At 43.2% G+C, this 26436-nt stretch overlaps 1 protein-coding gene across 1 annotated transcript in view; it reads left to right on the forward strand.

The window, feature by feature from the left end:
* The first annotated feature begins 5218 nt into the window (after positions 1–5218).
* LOC110486033 (nidogen-1) overlaps positions 5219–26436 on the forward strand; it is a 69974-nt gene continuing 48756 nt past the window's right edge. Inside the window, exons 1-4 of the mRNA XM_021557343.3 lie at positions 5219–6214; positions 20685–20987; positions 21375–21607; positions 21903–22642. Coding sequence (XP_021413018.3) covers positions 6011–6214; positions 20685–20987; positions 21375–21607; positions 21903–22642 — 1480 coding nt within the window. The 5' untranslated portion in view covers positions 5219–6010. The remainder of the gene's footprint in view (positions 6215–20684; positions 20988–21374; positions 21608–21902; positions 22643–26436) is intronic.

A 26436-nucleotide genomic window follows, 5' to 3' on the forward strand; every position in this document is an offset into this window, starting at 1 on the left:
GTAGGTTTACAGACTTGATTCAGGACTTGATAATATTTTTTGTTTGATTTGGTATTGGAACTGGGGGTTTATACGAGGTAAAGCCAGTTTCAAATGGGATATTTGACGGATATTCGCGCTTTCAAACCTCAACAGCTTTCAAACCACTTGAGCCACAGGCTCCAAATAAGTGTCATGATGTTGGAAAAATTGCACTGGTCTTATTTTCACGATTTTTTAGAAGGAGAAATGGGGAGGCTTGGGCGAGTTGCTGTGGGGGGTGTAGTGCTGTTGACCGGGGTAGGAGTAGCCAGGTGGAAAGCATGGCCAGCCGTAGAAAAATGCTTATTGAAATTCTCAACTATGGTGAATTTATCAGTGGTGACAGTGTTTCCTATCTTCAGTGCAGTGGGCAGCTGGGAGGAGGTGTTCTTATTCTCCATGGACTTTACAGTGTCCCAGAACTTTTTTGAGTTAGTGTTGCAGGAAGCAAATTTCTGCTTGAAAAAGATAGCCTTGGCTTTTCTAACTGCCTGTGTATAATGGTTTCTAGCTTCCCTGAACAGCTGCATATCACGAGGGCTGTTCGATGCTAATGCAGAACGCCATAGGATGTTTTTCTGTTGGTTAAGAGCAGTCAGGTCTGGGGAGAACCAAGGGCTATATCTGTTCCTGGTTCTAAATTTATTGAATGGGGCATGCTTATTTAAGATGGTTAGGAAGGCATTTAAAAAAAATACCCAGGCATCCTCTACTGACGGGATGAGATCAATATCCTTCCAGGATACACCGGCCAGGTCGATTAGAAAGGCCTGCTCGCTGAAGTGTTTCAGGGAGCGTTTGACAGTGATGAGTGGAGGTCGTTTGACCGCTGACCCATTACGGATGCAGGCAATGAGGCAGTGATCGCTGAGATGTTGGTTGAAGACAGCATAGGTGTATTTAGAGGGCAAGTTGGTTAGGATGATATCTATGAGGGTGCCCGTGTTTAAGGCTTTGGGGAGGTACCTGGTAGGTTAATTGATAATTTGTGTGAGATTGAGGGCATCAAGCTTAGATTGTAGGATGGCTGGGGTGTTAAGCATGTTCCAGTTTAGGTCGCCTAGCAGCACGAGCTCTGAAGATAGATGGGGGGCAATCAGTTCACATATGGTGTCCAGAGCACAGCTGGGGGCAGAGGGTGGTCTATAGCAGGCGGCAACGTTGAGCGACTTGTTTTTAGAGAGGTGGATTTTTAAAAGTAGAAGTTCAAATTGTTTGGGTACAGACCTGGATAGTAGGACAGAACTCTGCAGGCTATCTTTGCAGTAGATTGCAACACCGCCCCTTTGGCAGTTCTATCTTGTCTGAAAATGTTGTAGATGGGATGAAAATTTCTGAATTTTTGGTGGTCTTCCTAAGCCAGGATTCAGACACAGCTAGAACATCCGGGTTGGCAGAGTTTGCTAAAACAGTGAATAGAACAAACTTAGGGAGGAGGCTTCTAATGTTAACATGCATGAAACCAAGGCTATTACGGTTACAGAAGTCATCAAAAGAGAGCGCCTGGGGAATAGGAGTGGAGCTAGGCACTGCAGGGCCTGGATTCACCTCTACATCGCCAGAGGAACAGAGGAGGAGTAGGATAAGGATACGGCTAAAAGCAATAAGAATTGGTTGTCTAGAACGTCTGGAACAGAGAGTAAAAGAAGGTTTCTGGGGGTGATAAAATAGCTTCAAGGTATAATATACAGACAAAGGTATGGTAGGATGTGAATACAGTGGAGGTAAACCTAGGTATTGAGTGATGAAGAGAGAGATATTGTCTCTAGAAACATAATTGAAACCGAGAGATGTCATCGCATGTGTGGGTGGTGGAACTAATAGGTTGGATAAGGTATAGTGAGCAGGACTAGAGGCTCTACAGTGAAATAAGCCAATAAACACTAACCAGAACAGCAATGGACAAGGCATATTGACATTAAGGAGAGGCATGCTTAGTTGAGTGATCAAAAGGGTCCAGTGAGTAGAAAGGTTGGTTGAGGTCACGGCGATTTAGACAGCTAGCCGGGCCATCGGTAGCAAGCTAGCATAGGATGGAGGTCTGTTATTAGCCACCTCATGCGTTTCCGTCGGTAGGATTAGTGGGGTTCCGTGTGGTAGAGGGGATGAATCCAAATCACACAAAAAAAAACAATAGATATAGTTATAGAGGCCCAAGAAAAAATAAAATAAAAATAAATAAATTGTCCGATAGCTCTATTCAGATAGCAGCCGATATGACAGCTAACGGTTAGCGGACCGCAGATGGGCGTTCAGGTAACGTCGCGACGGAGGAGCCAGCCGGATAACTCCTTCGGGTAGATAATGTCGGTAGTCCAGTTGTGAAGGCCCGGTGGGGCTCCGCGTTGGCAGTAAAACGGGTCCGGATAGGTGATTGTAGCCCAGGAGTGATTGATGGAACTCTTCAGCTGGCTAGCTCCGGAATAATTGATGTTTGCTCCGGTATCGACGAAAGCCGATAGTCACACGGATAGCAGCTAGCTAGCTGCGAGATCCAGGTATGAATGTCCAGAGTTAGCGGTAGAAATCCAGGGACATGGAGAGAAAAATAGGTCCGGTATGTTCCGGTCCGAGCCGCGCCGTACAAAACTGCCGATTTTCGAGCTAAAGGATAGCTGATGACCACAAACCGTGGTTAGCTGAATACTAACGATTAGCCAGTAAAGAAGCTAACTAGCTTCTGATTAGCTTCTGAATGGGGCCATGTATCGTGAGATTTTGAGTGAAAACCTCCTTCCATCAGCAAGGGCATTGAAGATGAAACGTGACTGGGTCTTTCAGCATGACAATGATCCCAAACACACCGCCCGGGCAACGAAGGAGTGGCTTCGTAAGAAGCATTTCAAGGTCCTGGAGTGGCCTAGCCAGTCTCCAGATCTCAACCCCATAGAACATCTTAGGAGGGAGTTGAAAGTCCGTGTTGCCCAGCAACAGCCCCAAAACATCACTGCTCTAGAGGAGATCTGCATGGAGGAATGGGCCAAAATACCAGCAACAGTGTGTGAAAACCTTGTAAAGACTTACAGAAAACGTTTGACCTCTGTCATTGCCAACAAAGGTTATATAACAAAGTATTGAGATAAACTTTTGTTATTGACCAAATACTTATTTTCCACCATAATTTGCAAATAAATTCATGTCTGTCAGTGCTGTGTGTAAGTTGACTATGCAAACAATTTAGAATTTCCAACACGTTCATGCTTCTTATAAAAACAAGTGATGCAGTCAGTCTTTCCTTAACTCTCAGCCAAGAGAGACTGGCATGCATAGTATTAATATTAGCCCTTTGATCACAACGAAGAGCAAGATGTGCCACTTTTCTTTTTTTTTGCAACACTTGGCCATATAACTGGATAATAAAGATAGGCTAAAATTAGTGCCTGCAGGACCTGCTTTGTGTGGTGTCAAAAAAGCAGAGTATCTCTTTGTGACAGACCTCTCCCCATTTTTTTCAACCATTGACTATATGTTTTGACCATGACAGTTAAGGTAACACCAATAAATTGAGTCCCAACTTGTTCAACAGCCACACCATTCATTACCAGATTCAGCTGATGTCTAGAACTTGATTTGTACCAAATACAATGCTCTTAGTTTTAGAGATGTTCAGGATCAGTTTACTACTGGCCACCCATTCCAAAACAGACTGCAACTCTTAAGGGTTTTGGCGACTTCATTAGCTATGGTATCTGATGCGTATATGGTTGAATCATCAGAATACATGGGCACATGCTTTGTTTAATGCCAGTGGCAAGTCATTGGTACAAATAGAAAAGAGTAGAGGGCCTAGAGAACTGCACTGCAGTACATAGGATTCAACTCTGAGGAGAACCCCAGTTTTCATAGTGACAGCGGCCTACGGGTCAAGTTTTTGGTCTCCAACAGCCTGACCACAGACCCAATCTCTTGGCTCCAAAGTCAGAGCCGCTGACCGGTGCAAGGCCAAAGTCCTCTGGGAGTGCATCCTGTGTGCCGACCTCAGAAACGCCTCTGCAATTAGGATGATCCTGAAGAAGGTTGGTTGTGAAGACTCATCTCAGAAGGCTGTCGGGCCCCAAGTTGACCAAGCAGGCCTTGCAGTGTCCAGACCTGTCCCAGAGTGCTGTGGAGGCCAGTGCCAATGCCAGTCAGGTTTCTGGGTACCTTTGCTGCCCCCTGACATGGGAGCGGATAGTCATTCCGTCAATCAGGAAGTGAGCCAGCTCAAGAGACCTCAACTGTCATCCCCCGAGCTAAATATATGCAGCATGTGGAGGCCGGTGTCTGCGTACCTTTCCTGGAAGCGGCTGAGGGATATTCTCAATCAGGAACTGAGAAAGTCCAAGAGGCCTAAAATGAAGCAGCAGCTAGAGGTCCGCTGATATGTCAGAAGGGGTTTGGCAGCAGGGGCTGCAAAGAGCATATAGCCAGAGTGAAGGAGGAGACCCCAGATTGCAAGAAAAAGGAGGGAGCATAGTCTCTGATATTCACTCACTCATATGCCCACATCAGGGTTGGGGTCAATTCCATTTCAATTCAGTCAAATCAGAAAGTAAGCTGAAATCCCAGTTTCCATTAAAACAAATGATTTAAAACGAGGCATTGAGGAATATTTACTTCCTAAATTGAGAGAATTGAAAAGGAATTGACTTCAACCCTGGCACACTTATACAAAGACACACACACACACAAGAATGCCTCTTGATGATTGCTGCATCATAGATATTTTCTTAAATATTTTAAGAAGTAAACGTCTGCCAGTAAAGCCTGCACTGTACATCAAACTGACCAGGCCCTGATAGGAATAGAGAGGGTGGTACAATACTACCTCTGAATGTAGTAACTACATGTGTAAAACAGGTACATGTAGTTCCATTTCAATCAAAAAGCAAATACATCACACACAAAAAGAGATGATGAAATGCTCCTCGTCCATTCAAATGGATTGTTAAAGACTCTTTGACATCACATTTCAGACAAGTCAGCAGGTGGCAGTGTCTTCGAATGAAAAAGAAAGCAACAAAAAATAAGGCAATTACAAGCAATGTTTCTAGTACCTTTATATTTTCTCTCCTTTGTTATTAATTTGCTTAACTAGTTCATCTGGTTTGGAAAAAGAAAATGGCGACCTGCCATTGCAACACTACAATATGTTGCCCACATATTATATAGTTATTTTGCAACCGTTTGCAATTGTTCACAATCTGTTACTTAACTTGGAACAAAATGTGGGTTGAAGGGGAACATAGGCAACACTTTTCAGCTGTTCAATATATTGGCATGACGCTCTACTCAACAGTGTTGATGTTTACATTTCAATATTCAGCGGACTCTTATCCAGAGCGATTCACAGGAGTAATTAGGGTGAAGTGTCTTGCTCAAGCGCTCATCGACAGATATTTCACTCAGACGGCTCGGGGATTCGAAGCAGTAATCTTTAGGTTACCGGCCCAACGCGCTTAACATCTAGGCTACCTGCCGCTGTAGTTGCTGTAGCTTGGTAAATTACACATTTAAAAATGTTTAACCACCAGTATGTTGTTGGACAAACATTACATAATGATTTGTTATATATAATGATCTGTAATATTGCACCCAAAATCATCACTCATAAATTGCTTAAATACGTGGTTATCAATTCATGAAAAAACAAGGTTCAGTTTGTTTGGTGAAAGACTGCGAGTAAAGGCAAAGGGACTTAAATCTACTTTTTCATGGTTATGTTATTTAGTATATCTAGAAGAGAGAAGGTTAAACGGTCCGGACAGATGCATGATTGTGAAGACTGGAAAGCGGTATGTGAGGCAGGCAATCCCGCGCAAGTGTCCCATGCATATTTCTCCGCCTTCTCCAACTCCACCCTCCCTTTATATGGGCTTTTACTACCGCGGATTCATTCCGTTATTGTGCGCCCTGAGGTGTACGCCGCATCGGAACTGCTTTGACAAACTGTGTAGGCAAGCCTATTGGTTAAAACGAATACAAGTTCTGGGCATAGACGTATTTAAATATGGAGCTTCATCAACGAGGTTGGTTAGGATGGGCAACTATTTTTGCCATTGCGTTATCAGTGAACGGTTTGAGCAAACGCGACATGTTTGATTATGGAGAGCAAGCTGGAGACCAACTGTTGGAGCAAGGGACCGACCAAACTCAAAAACTTCTTTTGAATCAGTCAATGTTCTTCTTCGATGGCACATATGACACTGTTTATGTGAGTAGAATGATGTTTTATGCACATGCGCAAATAGTAGCTTAGTTATGCACGAGAATAGCTGCAAAATATATCAATGGAAAAAATGCACAGCCCATCAATTATGATATTCACATGCACGTTGACTGTTCCCCTTCCTATGGATTCATTGTGATAGGCGATTTTATCCATGAAAGATAGAATGTAATAGTTTTGTCAGCTGTGTTCTCAATTAGTTAACCACCTCATGCATATGCCACACATCACATCATTGAAAATCTGTTCACAAAGTAAAGTATTCTTTGATGATAAACAATTAGCATAAATTGCTCAAATGCCATGAATTGGGGGTGATGAAAGGCCATGTGGAATGTTGCTGGGAGGGTTTGGAATGTCAGTCAATTCGTTGTGACTGATAAGGCTATCAACACCCACCTTCATAAATTTGGCTCTGTGCCTCCTTATACTGTAGAATATCACATACCAACAAATCATGTGATGATGATTGGTAGAGAATGATACATTCATTGATCCACATATGTATTTAGTTTAGAATGTTTTAGATCATCCCAAGCACCTGAAAGTTGCCCAAAGTTACCCCGGTTATCCCCAAATCTCTCTCTCTCTCTCTCTCTCTCTCTCTCTCTCTCTCTCTCTCTCTCTCTCTCTCTCTCTCTCTCTCTCTCTCTCTCTCTCTCTCTCTCTCTCTCTCTCTCTCTCTCTCTCTCTCTCTCTCTCTCTCTCTCTCTCTCTCTCTCTCTCTCTCTCTCTCTCTCTCTCTCTCTCTCTCTCTCTCTCTCTCTCTCTCTCTCTCTCTCTCTCTCTCTCATGTATCTACTGCATTATATATTAAATCCCCCTATAGCTATGGATCCCAGACGGTGTAGTGTAAGGCTTAATTAACCCAAACAATGACTAGTCTGTTTGTTAAAAAGCGCTGAGCCCCATTGTTGTGAATTAACAAAACATTAACCCCAGAAGGCCCAGGTAAGCTCATCCCTGTGCCCCATAAGAAAGCTTTGTCTGTGACGTGACCCGCCTTTTGTTGGATCAAAAAACAGACGGCACAGAGAATTGATGAGTTCCTCACACAGCAGGCCTATTGTGTGATTTATCTCCAAAGAGGCAGTCAATCTCTTTTGTTCACACAGCAAAGACCTTGGAAGGTGTCAGCGACTCAGCTTTGGTAAAATACTCCAAACCAGAAGGTGGCAGTAGTGTTGTTTGGCAATGCATATCCGTGTGTATTGCTTATGGCCTAGATTCGAAGCTACTGTATCTGCGCTAATGTTGGTATTTTGTAGAAAGTCCTTGTTGATACTATGTTGTTATTGTCTAATACTGTTCTGTACATTGTCATGTATTTGTAGATTTTATGTGGCCCCAGGAAGAGTAGCTGATGCATTTGCAGTAGCTAATGGGGATCCTAATGAACTAAACTAAATACTAGTCAGATGGGACAGCTAGATAACTACAGTACCTTGCAAGGTGATGAAGAAACTATTTAATTCACTCTCCATAATTCTATACTGCCAGTGCCAGTCCATAGCAAAATGTTTAGGTGGCTAGCTAATGTTAGCATATACGCTAGCTAGTACAACATAGCTAGCTAGCTAAGGACACTGCACTAACTTGGCAGCTAACACAGACAGCTGTTTCATGGAAACTAGCTAATCCATTGTGATTTAATTATAAGGTCAATACTAGCTACAGTGGTTAGCAAGCTTGGAGGAAGTATTTAGTGTTGTATACATTGCGTCTATGCGCTTAGCTAGCCAACATTGCATATGAAGTGTGACTGGCTCATCCCTGGATGTACTGAGAAAATGCCCTATTTTTTAAATATTTTTGTTGGCTCCCCCACGTGGGGGTTCGTGCTCTTTGATTGGCTCAAAGTCAAGTTGTTGGCCACTGACAAGCATTGCGATTCTACAAGTATAATCTGTAGGTTTGTCGCTACCGGGTCAGCACGCAGCAGGCACCGCTTTTGTTCTAGCAAGAGAAGGAACGGCCCCCCACTTTGATAAGTAGGCCTACCTATCGGCAGTCTATCGGCAGTGAGATTCTCAGTGTGTTTAATGCTGTATGCGAGCTCAAATCCAATTGATAGCCAATCCTGATGCTTATCATATTGACTTGACTTGATTCGACTGAAGATGATTTTTCTCTACCCTAAATATTTTTTTTTGTGCAGTGTTTGTCATTGTTTAGGGATATGAGCAGGGAATTTGTCTCTGCATTTCAAGTTTTTTTTGTCATTACATAGCTAAGTCAGTTAACATTCTGTCATTTGGGACCATTCAACTGCTCAGGTTCTTCTTCTATGCAAATATCCTCTTTTCTAAACCAAGAGATTCCAACACGCTTGTGGTTGTTCTCACTTCTCACCACATCTCTTTTGTTTTTGTTGACTTAAACTCCACTAAAACGATATATTCCATTCAAACTACAAGTTTCCTGAAAAAAGACTGCATTTATCTGTCCAGAACAGCTTCCTCCCCTCCCAATGAGTGACATCCTGGAATTTAGTAATATTCCCAGTGCTACTTGAACCCCTTCCAACCAGATTAGCCAGATAATATACCACCCACTAATTGCAGAACGACACAAAGGGCTGGATGCATTCAGAGCAACATTGTACTTAAATGGAATTGCGGAAGGGAAAAATCACATTGATCACATTTTTCATTAAGTCTTACTGTTCATTTTACATTTACATTTTAGTCTTAAAAAAAAATGTATTTATAGATTTTCAAATATGAGAACAAGAAGAGTACAACCCCTCCCTCCCTCCCTCCCTCCCTCCCTCCCTCCCTCCCTCCCTCCCTCCCTCCCTCCCTCCCTCCCTCCCTCCCTCCCTCCCTCCCTCCCTCCCTCCCACCCACCAAGGCATCACACAAGGATATACTATTAAAGTAAATTAAATAGGCCAGAAAAAAAACAGAAAAACCGTAATAGAAATAAAAACTATGGAAAATGTTCAATAAAAATTCTTATCAGTACAAATGGCCACTAGAACAGACATGACTGCTTACCAAAATATGCAAGTTACACTAAAAAACAAGCTCTCCACGTATTGTATTAATGGGGACCAGGTTAAGTCAAACTTTTGTTGTGACCCAAGCACAGTGTACCTAACCTTCTCCAGAGGCAGAGATGACATCACCTCCTTAACCCACTGCATAAAGGAGGGCGCCTTTGCAGACTTCCAGTGAAAGACGACAAGGCGGCGAGCTAGCAGCGAGGCAAATGCTATTGCATTCGCCTAATGCGTGGTAGCATTCTGGTCTAGGGGAAGTACCCCCAAAATGGCAGTGAACTGGTTGGGACTAACAGTTGTATTACACATATGTGAGAATGCCTCAAAAATGGGGTCCCAGAAGCCACTCAAAGATTGGCATGACCAAAACATGTGTCCCACAGTCGCTGGACTCTGGTGGCATCTCAAACACTTGGGGTCCACATTTGGGTACATTTTTGCCAATCTGTCATTTGAGTAATGGAGACGGTGCAAAACTTTAAACTGAATGAGCCCATGCCTTATGCAAAATTATGAGGTGTGGATACTATGTTGCCATATATCATCGGGTAGCTCTCTGTCTTGCTCCCATGCAGATTTTGTACTTGCCAAGGAAGGCGGATTAATGTTATGTATTATGTCGTATAATCTGGAGATTGTGCTCTTCAAATACAGGTTAAGATCTAAGCCCCTCTCAACTGGACACTTAGTTTGCTCGAGCGGAAATTAAGGGAAGCCTCACCAGACCGTTCCTACGCCAGAACTGGAATGCCGTGTCAATCTGTGACACTGGGAAGAGATTATTAGATGTTAATGGAGAGAAGTCACTTGCTTTTTTAAGGCTAAAGTGATTTTGGAAATGGGACCAGATTTTAAGGGAGTTCTTGACAATGGGTTTCAAAACATGGGCAGTGGGGAGCACAGGAGTGAGACTGGAGAAGTTGGAAGGATTGACTGTAGCTCCATGATGGCCCAAATCCTTGTTTTCAAATGTAGAAACCCAATACACACATTTAGATATATTTGCTGACCAGTAGTAGTGTAAAAAATTGGGGCTTAGGTCTCTCTAGAAATACCTTTCTCATTTGTGGATTTGACTTATTCCAAATGAAGGTGGAGTTGTAGCTGTCCAGTTGTTTGAACATCGACTTCTGCAGACAAATGGGAATCATTTGGAAGAAGTACAAAAACCTAGGTAATACAGTCATCTTAACAGAATTAGTACGACCTGGTAATGAAATGGGAAGAGACGACCACCTTATGAAATCCTGCTTAGTGCGCTCCAGGAGACAGCAAATGGAAGAAGAAAAACTTGCAAATGTTGTATGGTCATTGGTGTGAGTTTGTTTAAGATATATCAGAGTGTCATTTTCCTGCTGCCCTTCACCGTCGCGTTGTGTTGCGTGTCATCTATAAGCTTAAGCAACGAGTTCTAAAGTCTGCTTTCCTCCCACCAAACTCTGCTCCCACACCCCGTGTGCATGTGGGATTTCCCCTTCACTCTCAATCACAGTCTGTAGAGCTTCAGCAGATGCCGAGAGCCACCCCTACCTCCATCCTTCGCTCCCTCTTTCCCTCTCCCCCTCCTCTGGTGTGCAGGTCGAGGCTGTGTTGCTCTAGTCAGTGCCTTTCCAGCAGTCCCAGCAGCTGTCTTTGAAATTGCCCCCGACACACTCACATAAACACACACTTCCGGGAGGGAATGTTTAGAGGTTGGCAGAGGGGTAGAGGGTGGATGTGTGTGTGTGAGTTGGGGGTCAGGGAGTTGAATTCTTTCAGTGCTCTGTAAGAGTGGGAGAAGAGTGGGTTTGTCCATTAGTGTGTTTGTTCAGGAAGAAGAACAAAATATTTTGGTATTTTGCGACTTGTTATATTCTGGATGTTAAAGTGCATTGAGATGGTCAATGTTGATTCTCTAACTCAGTGAACTTCTGACGAACTACATAATGTTATCTTTAGAAAAAATGTACAGTTCTGTAACATACAGATCATACTGAACACTGAGTGTACAAAACATTAAGAACACCTTCCTAATATTGAGTTGCAACCCCCTCTTTTGCCCTCAGATCAGCCTCAATTCATCAGGGCATGGATTCTATAGGGTGTCAAAAGCGTTCCACAGGGATGCTGGCCCAAGTTGACTCCAATGATTCCCACAGTTGTTGATACACACGGGAAACTGTTGAGCATGAAAAAACTAGCAGAGTTGCAGTTCTTCACACAAACTGGTGCGCCTGGCACCTACTACCATACCCAGTTCAAAGGCATTTACATGTTTTGTGTTGCCGATTCACCCTCTGAATGGCACACATACAGTCGTGGCCAAAAGTTTTGAGAATGACACAAATATTAACTTTCACAAAGTCTGCTGCCTCAGTTTGTATGATGGCAATTTACTCCAGAATGTTATGAAGAGTGATCAAATGAATTGCAATTCATTGCAAAGTCCCTCTTTGCCATGCAAATGAACTGAATCCCCAAAAAACATTTCCACTGAATTGCAGCCCTGCCACAAAAGGACCAGCTGACATCCTGTCAGTGATTCTCTCGTTAACACAGGTGTGTTGACGAGGACAAGGCTGGAGATCACTCTGTCATGATGATTGAGTTTGAATAACAGACTGGAAGCTTCAAAAGGAGAGTGGTGCTTGGAATCATTGTTCTTCCTCTGTCATCCATGGTTACCTGCAAGGAAACGCAAGGATATTGCTACCAGGAAGATTGCACCTAAATCAACCATTTATCGGATCATCAAGAACATCAAGGAGAGCGGTTCAATTGTTGTGAAGAAGGCTCCAGGGCACCCAGGAAAGTCCAGCAAGTGCCAGAACCGTCTCCTAAAGTTGATTCAGCTGCGCGATCGGGGCACCACCAGTACAGAGCTTGCTCAGGAATGGCAGCAGGCAGGTGTGAGTGCATCTGCACGCACAGTGAGGCGAAGACTTTTGGATAATGGCCTGGTGTCAAGAAGGGCAGCAAAGAAGCCACTTCTACAGGAAACACACCAGGGACAGACTGATATTCTTCAAAAGATACAGGGATTGGACTGCTGAGGACTGGGGTAAAGTAATTTTCTCTGATGAAACCCCTTTCCTATTGTTTGGGGCATCCGGAAAGAGCTTTTCCGGAGAAGACATGATGAGCGCTACCATTAGTCCTGTGTCATGCCAACAGTAAAGTATCCTGAGACCATTCATGTGTGGGGTTGCTTCTCAGCCAAGGGAGTGGGCTCACTCACAATTTTGCCTAAGAACACAGCCATGGTATGAATGGTACCAACACATCCTCCGAGAGCAACTTCTCCCAACCATCCAGGAACAGTTTGGTGACAAACAATGCCTTTTCCAGCATGATGGAGCACCTTGCCATAAGGCAAAAGTGATAACTAGGTGGCTCTGGGATCAAAACATTTATATTTTGGGTCCATGGCCAGGAAACTCCCCAGACCTTAATCCCATTGAGAACTTGTGGTCAATCCAAAGAGGCGGGTGGACAAACAAAAACCCACAAATTCTGACAAACTCCAAGCATTGATTATGCAAGACTGGGCTGCCATCAGTCAGGATGTGGCCCAGAAGTGAATTGACAGCATGCCAGGGCGGATTGCAGAGGTCTTGAAAAAGAAGGGTCAACACTGTAAATATTGACTCTTTGCATCAACTTCATGTAATTGTCAATAAAAGCCTTTGACACTTATGAAATGCTAGTAATTATACTTCAGTATTCCATAGTAACATCTGACAAAACTATCTAAAGACACCGAGGCAGCAGACTGTGAACATTTATATTTGTGTCATTCTCAAAACCTTTGGCCACAACTGTACACAATCCATGTCTCGATTGTCTCAAGGTTGAACCTGTCTCCTCCCCTTCATCTACACTGATTTAAGTGGATTTACAGTTGTAGTCGAAAGTTTACATACATTTAGGTTGGAGACATTAAAACTCGTTTATCAACCTGTAATATAACCTTTTGAACTTTTCGTCCGACTGGACCAGAACGCGCTTTTGGATTTGTTTACAAAAGAAGCTATTTGGACATAAATGGACATAAATGATGGACATTATCAAACAAAACAAACATTTTTTTGTGGAACTGTGATTCCTGGGAGTGCATTCTGATGAAGATCATCAAAGGTAAGTGAACATTTATAATGCTATTTATGAATAATGTTGACTACCCAACATGGTGGATATTTATCTGGCTGGTTTGGGCTCTGAGCGCCGTTCTCAGATTATGCTTTTTCCGTAAAGGTTTTTTGAAATCTGACACAGCGGTTACATTAAGGAGAAGTGTATCTAAAGTTCCATGCATAACACTTGAATTTTCATCAACATTTATATAGAGTATTTCTGTGAATTCATGTGGCTCTCTGCACAATCACCGCATGTTTTAGAACTACTGAACGTAACGTGCAAATGTAAAATTATTTTAAAAATATAAATATGAACTTTATCAAACAAAACATACATGTATTGTGTATCAAAGTCCTATGAGTGTCATCTGATGAAGATCATCAAAGGTTAGTGATTCATTTTATCTCTATTTGTGCTTTTTGTGACTCCTCTCTTTGGCTGGAAAAATGGCTGGGTTTTTCTGTGAGTTGGTGTAACCTAACATAATCGTTTGTGGAGCTTTCGCTGTAAAGCGTTTTTGAAATCAGACACTGTGGCTGGATTAACGAGAATGTTATCTTTAAAACAGTGCCTAATAATACTTGTATGTTTGAGAAATTTGATTTATGAGATTTATGTTGATTTGTATTTGGCGCCCTGCAATTTCATTGACTGTTGGCGGAACCCAACAATGCCATTATTAGACTAACACGTCTGGAAAGTTGGACAGGAGGCAAGACTGCTTGGTTCGTCTTCTCACTTTCTCTCTCTATCTAAAAAGCAAGTGCTTGGTTCGTCTTCTCACTTCCCCCTCTCTCTCTCTCTCTCTCTCTCTCTCTCTCTCTCTCTCTGTCTGCTTTTCTTTCCCCTCAACTGATAATTATGATGTAACCAATATGCTGTTCCTACCTCTCAGGAAAGCGTTCTCAAAGATAACTTTACAGCATTTGTAGCATAACTTTACAGCCTTGAACTTCACAGGACTCTCTTGGGTCCGCTTTTCCAGACCCAGAGTAAACCTATATTCCTGGACTAAAAAGCATTTTTTAAAGCCCACCTATCCAGATTAAGACTGTCAGATTCTCCATTGAGCAGGCATTCACAATCCAGGAGTGGCTTAATTTTGGTTTGTGGAAAGGGTCTCCTGAAATGATATTGGTAATGCCTACGTGCTGCATTGGCTTTAGAAAGGCTTCCTCTCTTATCAACCCCTGGAGGACTTTAGGACAAATTCTGATAGCCCCTGACTTGTCACAATGCAGCCAAGTGACTCCTGCACTACAAGTTTTTTCTTCAAGTCAAATACCTGCTGTGAGGGCGGCTATTCACCCAGATGCTTTTGTCATTCATGCGTTCCTTTGGATGAGTTGTCGTTTAGAGACAAGAGCCAAGGGCTGAGTGTGAGAGCCTGAGCCAGATGTAGTACTGTAGTCTAGATTCTCCTTTGGTCCAAACCAAAGTATATTACCAGCTAATAATAATAATATATGGTATTTATAGCACACTTTTATTCAACAGTAGTTGTTATCCGCTGTTTTCTCCAGATAAAAACAAAAACGAATTCACAAGTAATTCCAGCTAGAACTGCGATCAAGTACTCAAAATCTGTCAAGAACTATGTGTGGTTGCTTGCACCTGCCATGTGCACTTTTGAGACATCAATTGGTTCCATTGTGTCAGTCGAGCACAGATAAAGGATTTGGAAGATTTTTAAAGGACAGCTAAACTATTTGAAAGATTTCAAATTCTATTTGAACTATTTGCCTTTAGGCTAAACACAGTGGATTTAAATACACGAGACTTGTCAGATGTGAATTGAGGCGTATTGCTTTGTTGGCTGGTATAAAGTATAGACCATATATTGTGTTCCCTACAGGTTATGGGAATTGTGCTGATGTTTTATTATCTTTGACATAGAAGTGGAGTCTTTCTCCTTCAGGAAACCTTCTGGAGAAATACTAAATAAGCACAATTCCCATAACCTGTAGGTAAGACTGGGTTCTGAACGGATAGTTCGGAGCTTCTGCTCTTTCCAATAACCTGTAGGGAACACAATATATGGTCTATACTTTATAATTTTGTTGTGTTACAAGGTGGAATTAATACAATCTACACAAAATAGTCTGTAATGTCAAAGTAGAAGAAAAATTCAAACTTTTGTAAAAAAAAATGATGGAAAAATATATTTCTGGGTAATTCTCCGAGAGCATTGCACACCTGGATTGTACAATATTTTCTGCACATTATTATTTTTAAATTCTTCAAGCTCTGTCAAGTTGGTTGTTGATCATTGCTAGACAGACATTTTCAAGTCTTGCGATAGATTTTCAAACTGATTTAAGTCAAAACGGTAACTAGGCCTCTCAGGAAAATTCAATGTTGTCTTTTTTAAGCAACTCCAGTGTAGATTTGGCCTTGTGTTTTAGGTTATTGTCCTGCTGAAAGGAGAATTTGTCTCGTGAAGTCTGTTGGAAAGCAGACTGAACCAGGTTTTCCTCTAGGATTTTGCCTTTGCTTAGCTCTATTCTGTTTATTTTTTTATCCCAAAACAAATCCCTAGTCCTTGCAGATGACAAGTGTACCCGTAACATGATGCAGCCACCACCATTCTTGAAAATATGAAGAGTGGTACTCAGTGATGTGTTTTATTGGATTTGCCCCAAACATAACACTTCTTATTCAGGATATAAAGATGCAAAAGATCTTATTGGAAACATTTTGGAATAACTGTTTTAAAGTCAACATTGGCCTTGTGGTGAAACCCCTTAGCAGTTTCCTTCGTCTCCGGCAACTGAGTTAAGAAGGACGCCTGTATCTTTGTTATGTATTGATACACCAGCCAAAGTGTAATTAATAACTTCACTATGCTTAAAGGGATATTCAGTGTTTGCTTCTTTTTTTTTTTTACCCATCTACCAACAGGTGCCCTTCTTTGCAAGGCATTGGAAAATCTCCTTGGTCTTTGTGGTTGAATCTGTGTTTGAAATTCACTGCTCGACTGAGGGACCATACAGATAATTGTATGTGTGGGGTACAGAGATAAGGTAGTCTTTCAAAAATCATGTTAAACAGTATTATTTTACACAGTGAGTCCATGCAACTAATTATTGTAACGGTTTTCTTCTGTGGACGAAGGATCGGACCAAAGCGCAGCGTGGTTGGAGTTCAACATGTTTAATAAAGACCATAAACGTGAACACTACAAAATTCCAAAACAACAAATGTGAAAAACCAAAACAGTTTTATCTGGTGCATAGACACAAAGACAGAAGACAGGAAACAACCACCCACCAAAACAGGCTACCTAAATATGGTTCCCAATCAGAGACAATGACTAACACCTGCCTCTGATTGAGAACCATATCAGGCCAAACATAGAAATGGGAAAACTAGACACACAACATAGAATGCCCACTCAGCTCATGTCCTGACCAACACTAAAACAAAGAAAACACAAAAGGACTATGGTCAGAACGTGACAACTATGTGACTTGTTAAGCTCATTTTTACTCCTGAACTTATTTAGATTTGCTATAACAAAGGGGTTGAATACTTATTGACTCAAGATATTTCAGGTATAATTTTGTATTAATTTGTAAAAATCGATTAAAACATAATTCCACTTTGACATTATGAAGTATTGTTTGTAGGCCAGTAACACAAAATCTATTTTAAATACAGGTTGTAACACAACTGTAAAAAGTCAAGGGTTGTGAATATTTTCTGAAGACACTGTACTACAGTAATTTCCGCAAATACTACATTATAGTACAGTCTGCAAAAACACAACATTAATTACTATAGTATATAAAAAATATACTATAGTTAATAGTTATAGGATACGACAATAAATACTACAGTATTTACTGTTTTTGCAGTTCAAATCAATAATAAGAAGGTGTTCCTAATGTTTGGTATACTCAGTGTTTCACAATACAATATAGGTCAATGGCTCATATCCATATTTCACAGTATAGGAGGAAATTCCCAAGCACTGACCTTAGACCAGTTTTTCTTCTCTGTTCTTTTTTATGATTTGACTACACAACAGTGCGTTCAGAACGTATATAGACCCCTTGAATTTTCCACATTTTGTTACATTACAACCTTATTCTAAAATTAATTAAATTGTTTTTTTCCCTCATCAATTTATAAACAATTCCTCATAATGACAAAACAAAAACAGTTTTTTTTTGCCAATGTATAAAAAAAACACCAACTGAAATATCACATTTACTTAAGTATTCAGACTCTTTACTCAGTACTTTGTTGAAGCACCTTTGGCAGCGATTACAGCCTCGAGTCTTCTTGGGTATGTTGCAACAAGCTTGGCACACCTGTATTTGGGGAGTTTCTCCCATTCCTCTCTGCAGATCCGCTCAAGCTCTGTCAGGTTGGATGGGGAGCATTGCTGCACAGCTATTTTCAGGTCTCTCCAGAGATGTTTGATCGGGTTCAAGTCCGGGCTTCGGCTGGGCCCCTCAAGGACATTCAGAGACTTGTCCCGAAGCCACTCCTGCATTGTCTTGGCTGTGTGCTTAGGGTTATTGTCCTGTTGGAAGGTGAACCTTCGCTGCAGTCTGAGGTCCTGAGTGCTCTGGAGCAGGTTTTCATCAAGGATCTCTCTGTACATTTCTCTGTTCATCTTTCCCTCGATCCTAACTAGTTGCTCAGTCCTTGCCGCTGAAAAACATCCCCACAACATGATGCTGCCACCACCATGCTTCATAGTAGGGATGGTGCCAGGTTTACTCCAGACATGACGCTTGGCATTCAGGCCAAAGAATTCAATCTTGGTTTCATCAGACCAGAGAATCTTGTTTCTCATGGTCTGAGAGTCCTTTAGGTGCCTTTTGGCAAACTCCGAGTGGACTGTCATGTGTATTTTACTGAGGAGTAGACTTCCATCTGGCCACTCTACCATAAAGGCCTGATTGGTGGAGTGCTGCAGAGATTGTTGTCCTGAAAGTTTCTCCCATCTCCACAGAGGAACTCTGGAGCTCTGTTAAGAGTGACCATCGGGTTCTTGGTCACCTCCCTGACCAAGGCCCTTCTTTCCTGATGGCTCAGTTTGGCCAGGCAGCCAGCTCTTGGTAGTTCCAAACTTCTTCCATTTAAGAATGATGGAGGCCACTGTGTTCTTGGGGACTTTCAATGCTGCAAACATTTTTTCCCCAGATCTGTGCCTCGACACAACCCTGTCACAGAGCTCTACGGACAATTCCTTCAACCTAATGCCTTGTTTTTTTTTTTTTGCTCTGATGTATTGTCAACTGTGGGACCTTATATAGACAGGTGTGTGCCTTTCCACATCACGTCCAATTACTTTAATTTACCACAGGTGTACTCCAACTTGTAGAAACATCTCAAGGTTGATCAATGGAAACAGGATGCACCTGAGCTAAATTTCGAGTCTCATAGCAAAGGGTCTGAATCCTTTTGTAAATAAGGTATTTCTGTTTTACGTTTTTTATACGTTTGCAAACATTTTCAAAAAATCTGTTTTCGCTTCATCATTAAGGGTTATTGTTTGTAGATTGATGAGGTAATGTTTTTATTCAATCAATTTTAGAATAAGGCTGTAATGTATCAAAATGTGGGAAAAAAGTATGTGGACAACGCTTCAAATTGGAGGATTTGGCTATTTCAGCCACACCCGTTGCGGACAGGTGTATAAAATTGAGCACAGAGCCATGCAATCTCCATAGACAAACATCGGCAGTACAATGTCCTTACTGAAGAGCTCAGTGACTTTCAACGTGGCACAAGTCAGTTTGTAAAATTTCTGCCAGAGCTGCCCCGGTCAACTGTAAGTGCTGTTATTGTGAAGTGGAAATTAAGTGATAGGCCACACAAGCTCACAGAGCGGGAATGTCGAGTGATGAAGCACATAGAGTGTAAAAATCGATTGTCTTCGGTCGCAACACTCACTACCAAGTTCCAAACTGCCTCTGGAAGCAAAGTCAGCACAATTACTGTTAGTTGGACACTTCATTAAATGGGTTTCCATGGCCAAGCAGCCACACACAAGCCTTAGATCACTATGCACAATGCCAAGCTTTGGCTGGAGTGGTGTAAAGTCCGCCGCCATTGGGAGTCTGGACCAGTGGAAATGCATTCTCTGGAGTAATGAATAACGCTTCCCCATCTGGCAGTCCAATGGACGAATCTAAGTTTCATGGATGCCAGGAGAACGCTACCTGCCCGAGGGCACCAAAATGTAAAGTTTGGTGGAGGAGGAATAATGGTCTGGGGCTGTTTTTCATGGATCGGCCTAGGCCCCTTAGTTCCAGTGAAGGCATACGTTTAGAATTTTACAGCATACAATGACATTCTAAACGATTCTGTGCTTCCAACTTTGTGGTAACACTTTCCTGTTTCAGCATGACAATGCCCTCGTGTACAAAGCAAGGTCCATACAGAAATGGTTTGTTGAGATCGGTGTGGGAGGACTTGACTGGCCTGCAACAAGACCTGACCTCAACAGCATCGAACACCTTTGGGATGAACTGGAATGCCGACTGTGAGCCAGGCCTAATTGCCCAATATCAGTCAGTACCCGACCTCACTAATGCTCTTGTGACTGACTGGAAACTGCAGCAATGTTCCAACATCTAGTAGAAAGCTTTCCCCTAAGAGTGGATTATGTTATATCAGCAAAGGGGGGACCAACTCCATATTAATGCCTATGATTTTAGAATGAGATGTTCAACAATCAGGTGTCCACATACTTTTGGTCATCTAGTGTATAAATAAAGCAGTCAGGCCTTGTCCAGGTTGAACTGTTCCTAGATCAGTAGGGGAACCATATCATATTTAGAAGGTCTGCTCTAGAATATACTGATCTTAGATCAGTAGGGGGAACCTCAGACATCTTTCACAATAGGGGGAGAGAGATACCCCATGTTCCCTGGGGGGAGGGGGGGAGGCCTTAACTAATGTGAAGGAGGGGTCATGGCATGTTAAGATTTACAACTATTTTCACGAGGACCCTGACCGTGCAGTAAATCTGGATATTTACTTTGCAGCAGGATAGGGTTCTCTTAAAATTCCTAAGATTTCAATTCTAGTTGAAGTCATCATGATAAAATTAACCTTCTGAACCCCACAGCCGGTCATTCCCAGCAGTTTTGGTGTAAAAAGTGACAGGATCTCCAATTGTATCATGGACATTGACAATTGTGACCTCAACCACACTGTGGTTAAAAAATATCATTATCCAAAAACCTATTTGAACTCTAGGCTATATTTAACTTTGGTGTTATGAGAAAATGTTGAATTTGCAGAAAATTCTGCAGAGAAATTTGCATCCATGTCTTTGCTGATAATAACACATTTGTGATCATCCAATCCCAGATCAACACCAATGGCTTTCTGTCAGTAGAAGAACCTCAGGTGGAGTCTGAGTACCTGGGAAAGATGCCTGCCAGCTTCAGAATGATAGCGGTTTTCCTCGGAGATCTGGACAACAGCGACGGAGTGGGGAAGGTGTACTACCGACAGGACAGCAGACCCTCCATGCTTCTCCGGACCACTGACCACATCAACCAGGCATTCCCTCAGGACGATGAGATCAAGCCCACCCACGCCTTAATCATCACATGGGAGAACGTGGCCGCCCACGGCGTGCCTGGTCGAGGAGATGGGCTGGACAGAAAGGTAAGGACGACCCTCATCGCTTGGCCTAGATAGGGTCATATTCATTTTGTGTCTTTTAAAATATGTCATTGGATATACTGAACAGTTGATAAACTTGTTTTAATGCCACATTGATATGGACAGCACTTGAAATTATAATTTGAGACCATATTTTCTATCCACCTAATATGAAGTTGCCTAAAACCCATACATTGTACAATGTTGTTACAGGTATGGAGGTACATTATAATTAGAGTGATGTTACTCATGGTTACATAATCTTTCCAACTGATTTTTTTTGTTACATATTTAGTTCACTCTACCAAGCCAAACTCAAAGGTAGTGCACTAAAGAAGTAATAGGGTGCTAGGACTCAGTTTCCCTCTATCTTTTCTTTTTACCATGTAGAGAAACACGTTCCAGCTGGTGGTGGCGTCCATGGCGTCCGCCTCCTACGCCATCTTGTTCTACCCCAGGGAGGGGCTACAGTACATCTCCACGCCTGTGGCGGGCCAGAGCGAGCTAGTCCACACCGGCTTCATCAAGGGCCGGGTCAAGGGCTGGTTCAACTGGAGCAGCATCCCGGGGCCCTACTACCGCATTGCCACCGACAACGAGACGTCCGTCAGACAGCTCTCCGAGTAAGTTGATTGGTTGGTGGGTGGGCTGGTTGGTAGGTTCGTTGGGGTGGTTGATTGGTTGGTTGATTGGTTGGATTTCTATAGTGTGCTTCCAGATGCTCCAAGAACTTTACATAGGCTTAGTAAGTGTTGTTCATAGAAAACTTGGTTAGGTTTCTGTCATTATGTTTTGACCTGGTATTTGCATAGTTACATTTCATTATGGTAATCATGTAATGATTACAATAACCTGACATATGCATAAAGCTTCTTCATAGAGGTAGGTCTCATAATGATCCATTCGGTCTTCTGCTAGGGAGACAAACTCAGGCAGGCGTGGTGTGTGGGTGTATGAGATCGGCACCTCCCCGATCTTCTACTCCATTATCCCAGGCCAGGTCACCAACCTGTCCCCAGAGGAGGGCATGGCAGGTGGGCAGATGGAGTCCGTGCCAGAGTTTCCACCCAGAAACACTGGAGAACAACAGGAGATTGAATTCCCTCCCTATGAGCACGAGGAGGAAGAGGAGACACCTGAACAAGAGCTGCCCCCAACTGTCCACCCGGTGCAGTATCAGCCCAGATACCCTGTTGTCCCTGAGCCGCCCCAGCCCAGCTACTCTGAGCCGCCCCAGCCCAGCTACTCTGAGCCGCCCCAGCCCAGCTACTCTGAGCCGCCCCAGCCCAGCTACTCTGAGCCGACCCAGCCCAGCTACCCTGAGCCGACCCAGCCCAGCTACCCTGAGCCGACCCAGCCCAGCTACCTTGAGCCGGACCAGCCCAGCTACCCTGAGCCGGACCAGCCCAGCTACCCTGAGCCGGACCAGCCCAGATACCCTGAGCCGGACCAGCCCAGATACCCTGAGCCGGACCAGCCCAGATACCCTGAGCCGGACCAGCCCAGATACCCTGAGCCGGACCAGCCCAGATACCCTGAGCCGGTCCAGCCCAGTTACCTTGAGCCTGTCCAGTCGGCCCAGCCGCAGCCACCACGCTACGATCCTCAAACCCCACAGGTGGTGGTTGTGGATGAAGATGATGACCTTGATGTTGACGGTAAGCCATGAAAGAAACAACAATTGAATCTGTGTCTGAAAATTGTGACCGGGAATAGAATATTAGTCAAGATTGCCATGACAGAAACATTGGTTTAGAATAGTTTATTAGGATCCCCATTAGCTACTGCACATGCAGCAGCTACTCTTCCTGGGGTCCACATTAAACATACAAATACATGACAAAGTACCGAACAGTTATAGACAAGAACAACAGCACTCCTTTTACTTAGGAGTGGCTTCCTTCTGGCAACTCTACCATAAAGGCCTGATTGGTGGAGTGCTGCAGAGATGGTTGTCATTCTGGAAGGTTCTCCCATCTCCACAGAGGAACGCTGGAGCTCTGTCAGAGTGACCATCGGGTTCTTGGTCACCTCCCTTACCAAGGCCCTTCTCCCCCGATTGCTCAGTTTGGCCGGGCGGCCAGCTCTAGGAAGAGTCTTGGTTCCAAACTTCTTCCATTTAAGAATGATGGAGGCCACTGTGTTCTTGGGGACCTTCAATGCTGCAGAATTGTTTTGTACCCTTCCCCAGATATGTGCCTCGACACAATACTGTCTTGGAGCTCTACGGACATTTCCGTCGACCTCATTTCTTGGTTTTTGCTGGGTCGGCTCAGGGTAGCTGGGCTGTGTGTCTTTCCAAATCATATCCCATCAATTGAATTTACCACAGGTGGACTCCAGTCAAGTTTTAGAAACCTCTCAAGGATGATCAACAGAAACAGGATGCACCTGAGCTCAATTTCGAGTCTCATAGCAAAGGGTCTGAATACTTGTGTAAATAAGGTATTTCCGTTTGAAGTGTATGTAAATAGATTATACAATTAGTTTGGCATTTTCAACACACACGTTTCTTAAAAAGACAAGAAGAGAAGAAGCCAATTTCTCATCAACCAAATCAAATCAAACTTTATTTGTCACATGCGCCAAATACATCAAGTGTAGACCTTACCGTGAAATGCTTACTTGCAAGCCCTTAACCAAACAGTGCAGTTCAAGAAGAGTTAAGAAAATATTTACCAAATAAACTAAAGTAAAAAATAATTAAAAGTAACACAATAACATAACAATAACGATGCTATATACAGGGGGTACCGGTACCGAGTCAGTGTGCAGGGGTACAGGTTAGAGGTAATTTGTAGGTAGGGGTGAAGTGACTCTGCATAGATAATGAACAGCGAGTAGCAGCAGTGTACAAAATAAATGGGGGGGGGGTGTCAATGTAATAGTCCAGTGGCCATTTGATTAATTGTTTAGCAGTCTTATGGCTTGGGGGTAGAAGCTGTTAAGGAGCCTTTTGGTCCTAGACTTGGCACTCTGGTACCGCTTGCCGTGCGGTAGCAGATAAAACAGTCTATGAGTTGGGTAACTGGAGTCTCTGACAATTTTATGGGCTTTCCTCTGACACCATCTATTTTATGCACTACCTTCCAAAAGTTTGGGGTCACTTAGAAATGTCTTTGTTTTTGAAAGAGAAGCTAATTTTTTGTCCATTTAAAATAACATCAATTGATCAGAAATACAGTGTAGACATTGTTAATGTTGTAAATGACTATTATAGCTGGAAACGGCAGATTTTTTATGGAATATCTACATGGATCTACATTAGCCCATTATCATCAACCATCACTCTGTGTTCCAATGGCAAGTTGTGTTATCTAATCCAAATGTATCACATTAAAAGACTAATTGATCATTAGAAAAACCTTTTGCAATTATGTTAGCACAGCTGAAAACAGTTGTTCTGATTAAAGAAGGAATAAAACTGGCCTTCTTTAGACTAGTTGAGTATCTAGAGCATCAGCGTTTGTGGGTTCGATTACAGGCTCAAAATGGCCAGAAACAAAGAACTTTCTTCTGAAACACGTCAATCTATTCTTGTTATGACAAAAGAAGGCTATTACATGCGAGAAATTGCCAAGAAACTGAAGATCTCGTACAATGCTGTGTACTACTCCCTTCACAGAACAGCGCATACTGACTCTCACCAGAATAGAAAGAGGAGTGGGAGGCCCCAATGCACAACTGAGCAAGAGGACAAGTACATTAGAGTATCTAGTTTGAGAAACAGACGCTTCACAAGTTCTCAATTGGTAGCTTCATTAAATAGTACCCGCAAAACACCAGTCTCAACGTCAACAGTGAAGAGGCGACTCCGAGATGCTGGCATTCTAAGTGATCCCAAACTTTAGAGCGGTAGTGTAGGTCGTGGATTGCAGGAAGCTTGGCCCCAGTGATGTACTGGGCCGTACGCACTACCCTCTGTAGTACCTTACGGTCAGATGCCAAGCAGTTGCCATAACAGGAGCTGATGCACCCGGTCAGGATGCTCTCAATGGTGCAGCTGTAGAACTTTTTGAGGATCTGGGGACCCATGCCAAATCTTTTCAATTTCCTGAGGAGGAAAAGGTTTGTCATGCCCACTTCACAACTGTCTTGGTGTGTTTGGACCATGATAGATAATTGGTGATGTGGAAACCAAGGAACTTGAAACTCTCGCCCGCTCCACTACAGCTCCACTGATGTAAATGGAGGCCTGTTCGGCTCGCCATTTCCTATAGTCCACGATCAGTTCCTCAGTTGTCTTGCTCACATTTAGGGAGAGGTTGTTGTCCTGGCACCACACTGACAGTTCTCTGACCTTCTCCCTACAGGCTGTCTCATGGTTGTCGGTGATCAGGCCTACCACTGTTGTGTCGTCAGAAAACGTAATGATATTGTTGGAGTCGTATTTGGCCACGCAGTCGTAGGTGAAAAGGGAGTACAGGAGGGGACTAAGTACACACCCCAGAGGGGACCCAGTGTTGAGGATCAGCGTGGCAGACGTGTTGTTGCCTACACTTACCACCTGGGGGAGGCCTGTCAGGAAGTCCAGGATCCAGTTGCAGAGGGAGGTGTTTAGTCCTGGGGTCCTTAGCTTAGTGATGAGCTTCGGTGGCTCTATGGTGTTGAACAGCATTCTCACATAGGTGTTCCTTTTGTCCATGTGGAAAAGGGCATTGTGGAGTGTGATTGAGATTGGGTCATCTGTGGATCTGTTGGGGCGGTATGCGAATCGGAGTGGGTCTAGGGTATCTGGGAGGATGCTGTTGATGTGAGCCATGACCAGCCTTTCAAAGCATTTCATGGCTACTGACGTGAGTGCTATGGGGCAGTAATCATTTAGGCAGGTTACCTTCGCTTCCTTGGGCACAGGGACTATGGTGATCTGCTTGAAATATGTAGGTATTACAGACTCAGTCAGGGAGAGGTTGAAAATGTCAGTGAAGACACTTGCCAGTTGGTCAGCGCATGCTTGGAGTACACGTCCTGGTAATCCATCTGGCCCTGCGACCTTGTGAATGTTGACCTGTTTAAAGGTCTTACTGACATCGACTGCAGAGAGCGTGATCACAGTCGTCCGGAACAGCTGATGCTCTCATGCATGTTTCAGTGAAGCGAGCATAGAAGTTATTTAGCTAGTCTGGTAGGCTCCTGTGACTGGTTAGTTCTCAGCTGTGCTTCCCTTTGTAGTCTGTAATGGTTTACAAGCCCTGCCACATCCGACGAGCGTTGGAGCCAGTGTAGTACGATTTGATCTTAGTCCTGTATTTACGCTTTGCCTGTTTCATGGTTCGTTGGAGGGCATAGCAGGATCTTTTATAAGCTTCCAGGTTAGAGTCCCTCTCCTTGAAAGCGGCAGCTCTACCCTTTAGCTCAGTGCTGATGTTGCCTGTAATCCATGGCTTCTGGTTGGGGTATGTATGTACAGTCACGGTGGGGACGACGTCATCGATGCACTTATTGATGAAGC

Source organism: Oncorhynchus mykiss, chromosome 13, assembly GCF_057628025.1.
Source record: "Oncorhynchus mykiss isolate SJ-2025 chromosome 13, ASM5762802v1, whole genome shotgun sequence".
In the NCBI taxonomy this organism is placed as follows: domain Eukaryota; kingdom Metazoa; phylum Chordata; class Actinopteri; order Salmoniformes; family Salmonidae; genus Oncorhynchus; species Oncorhynchus mykiss.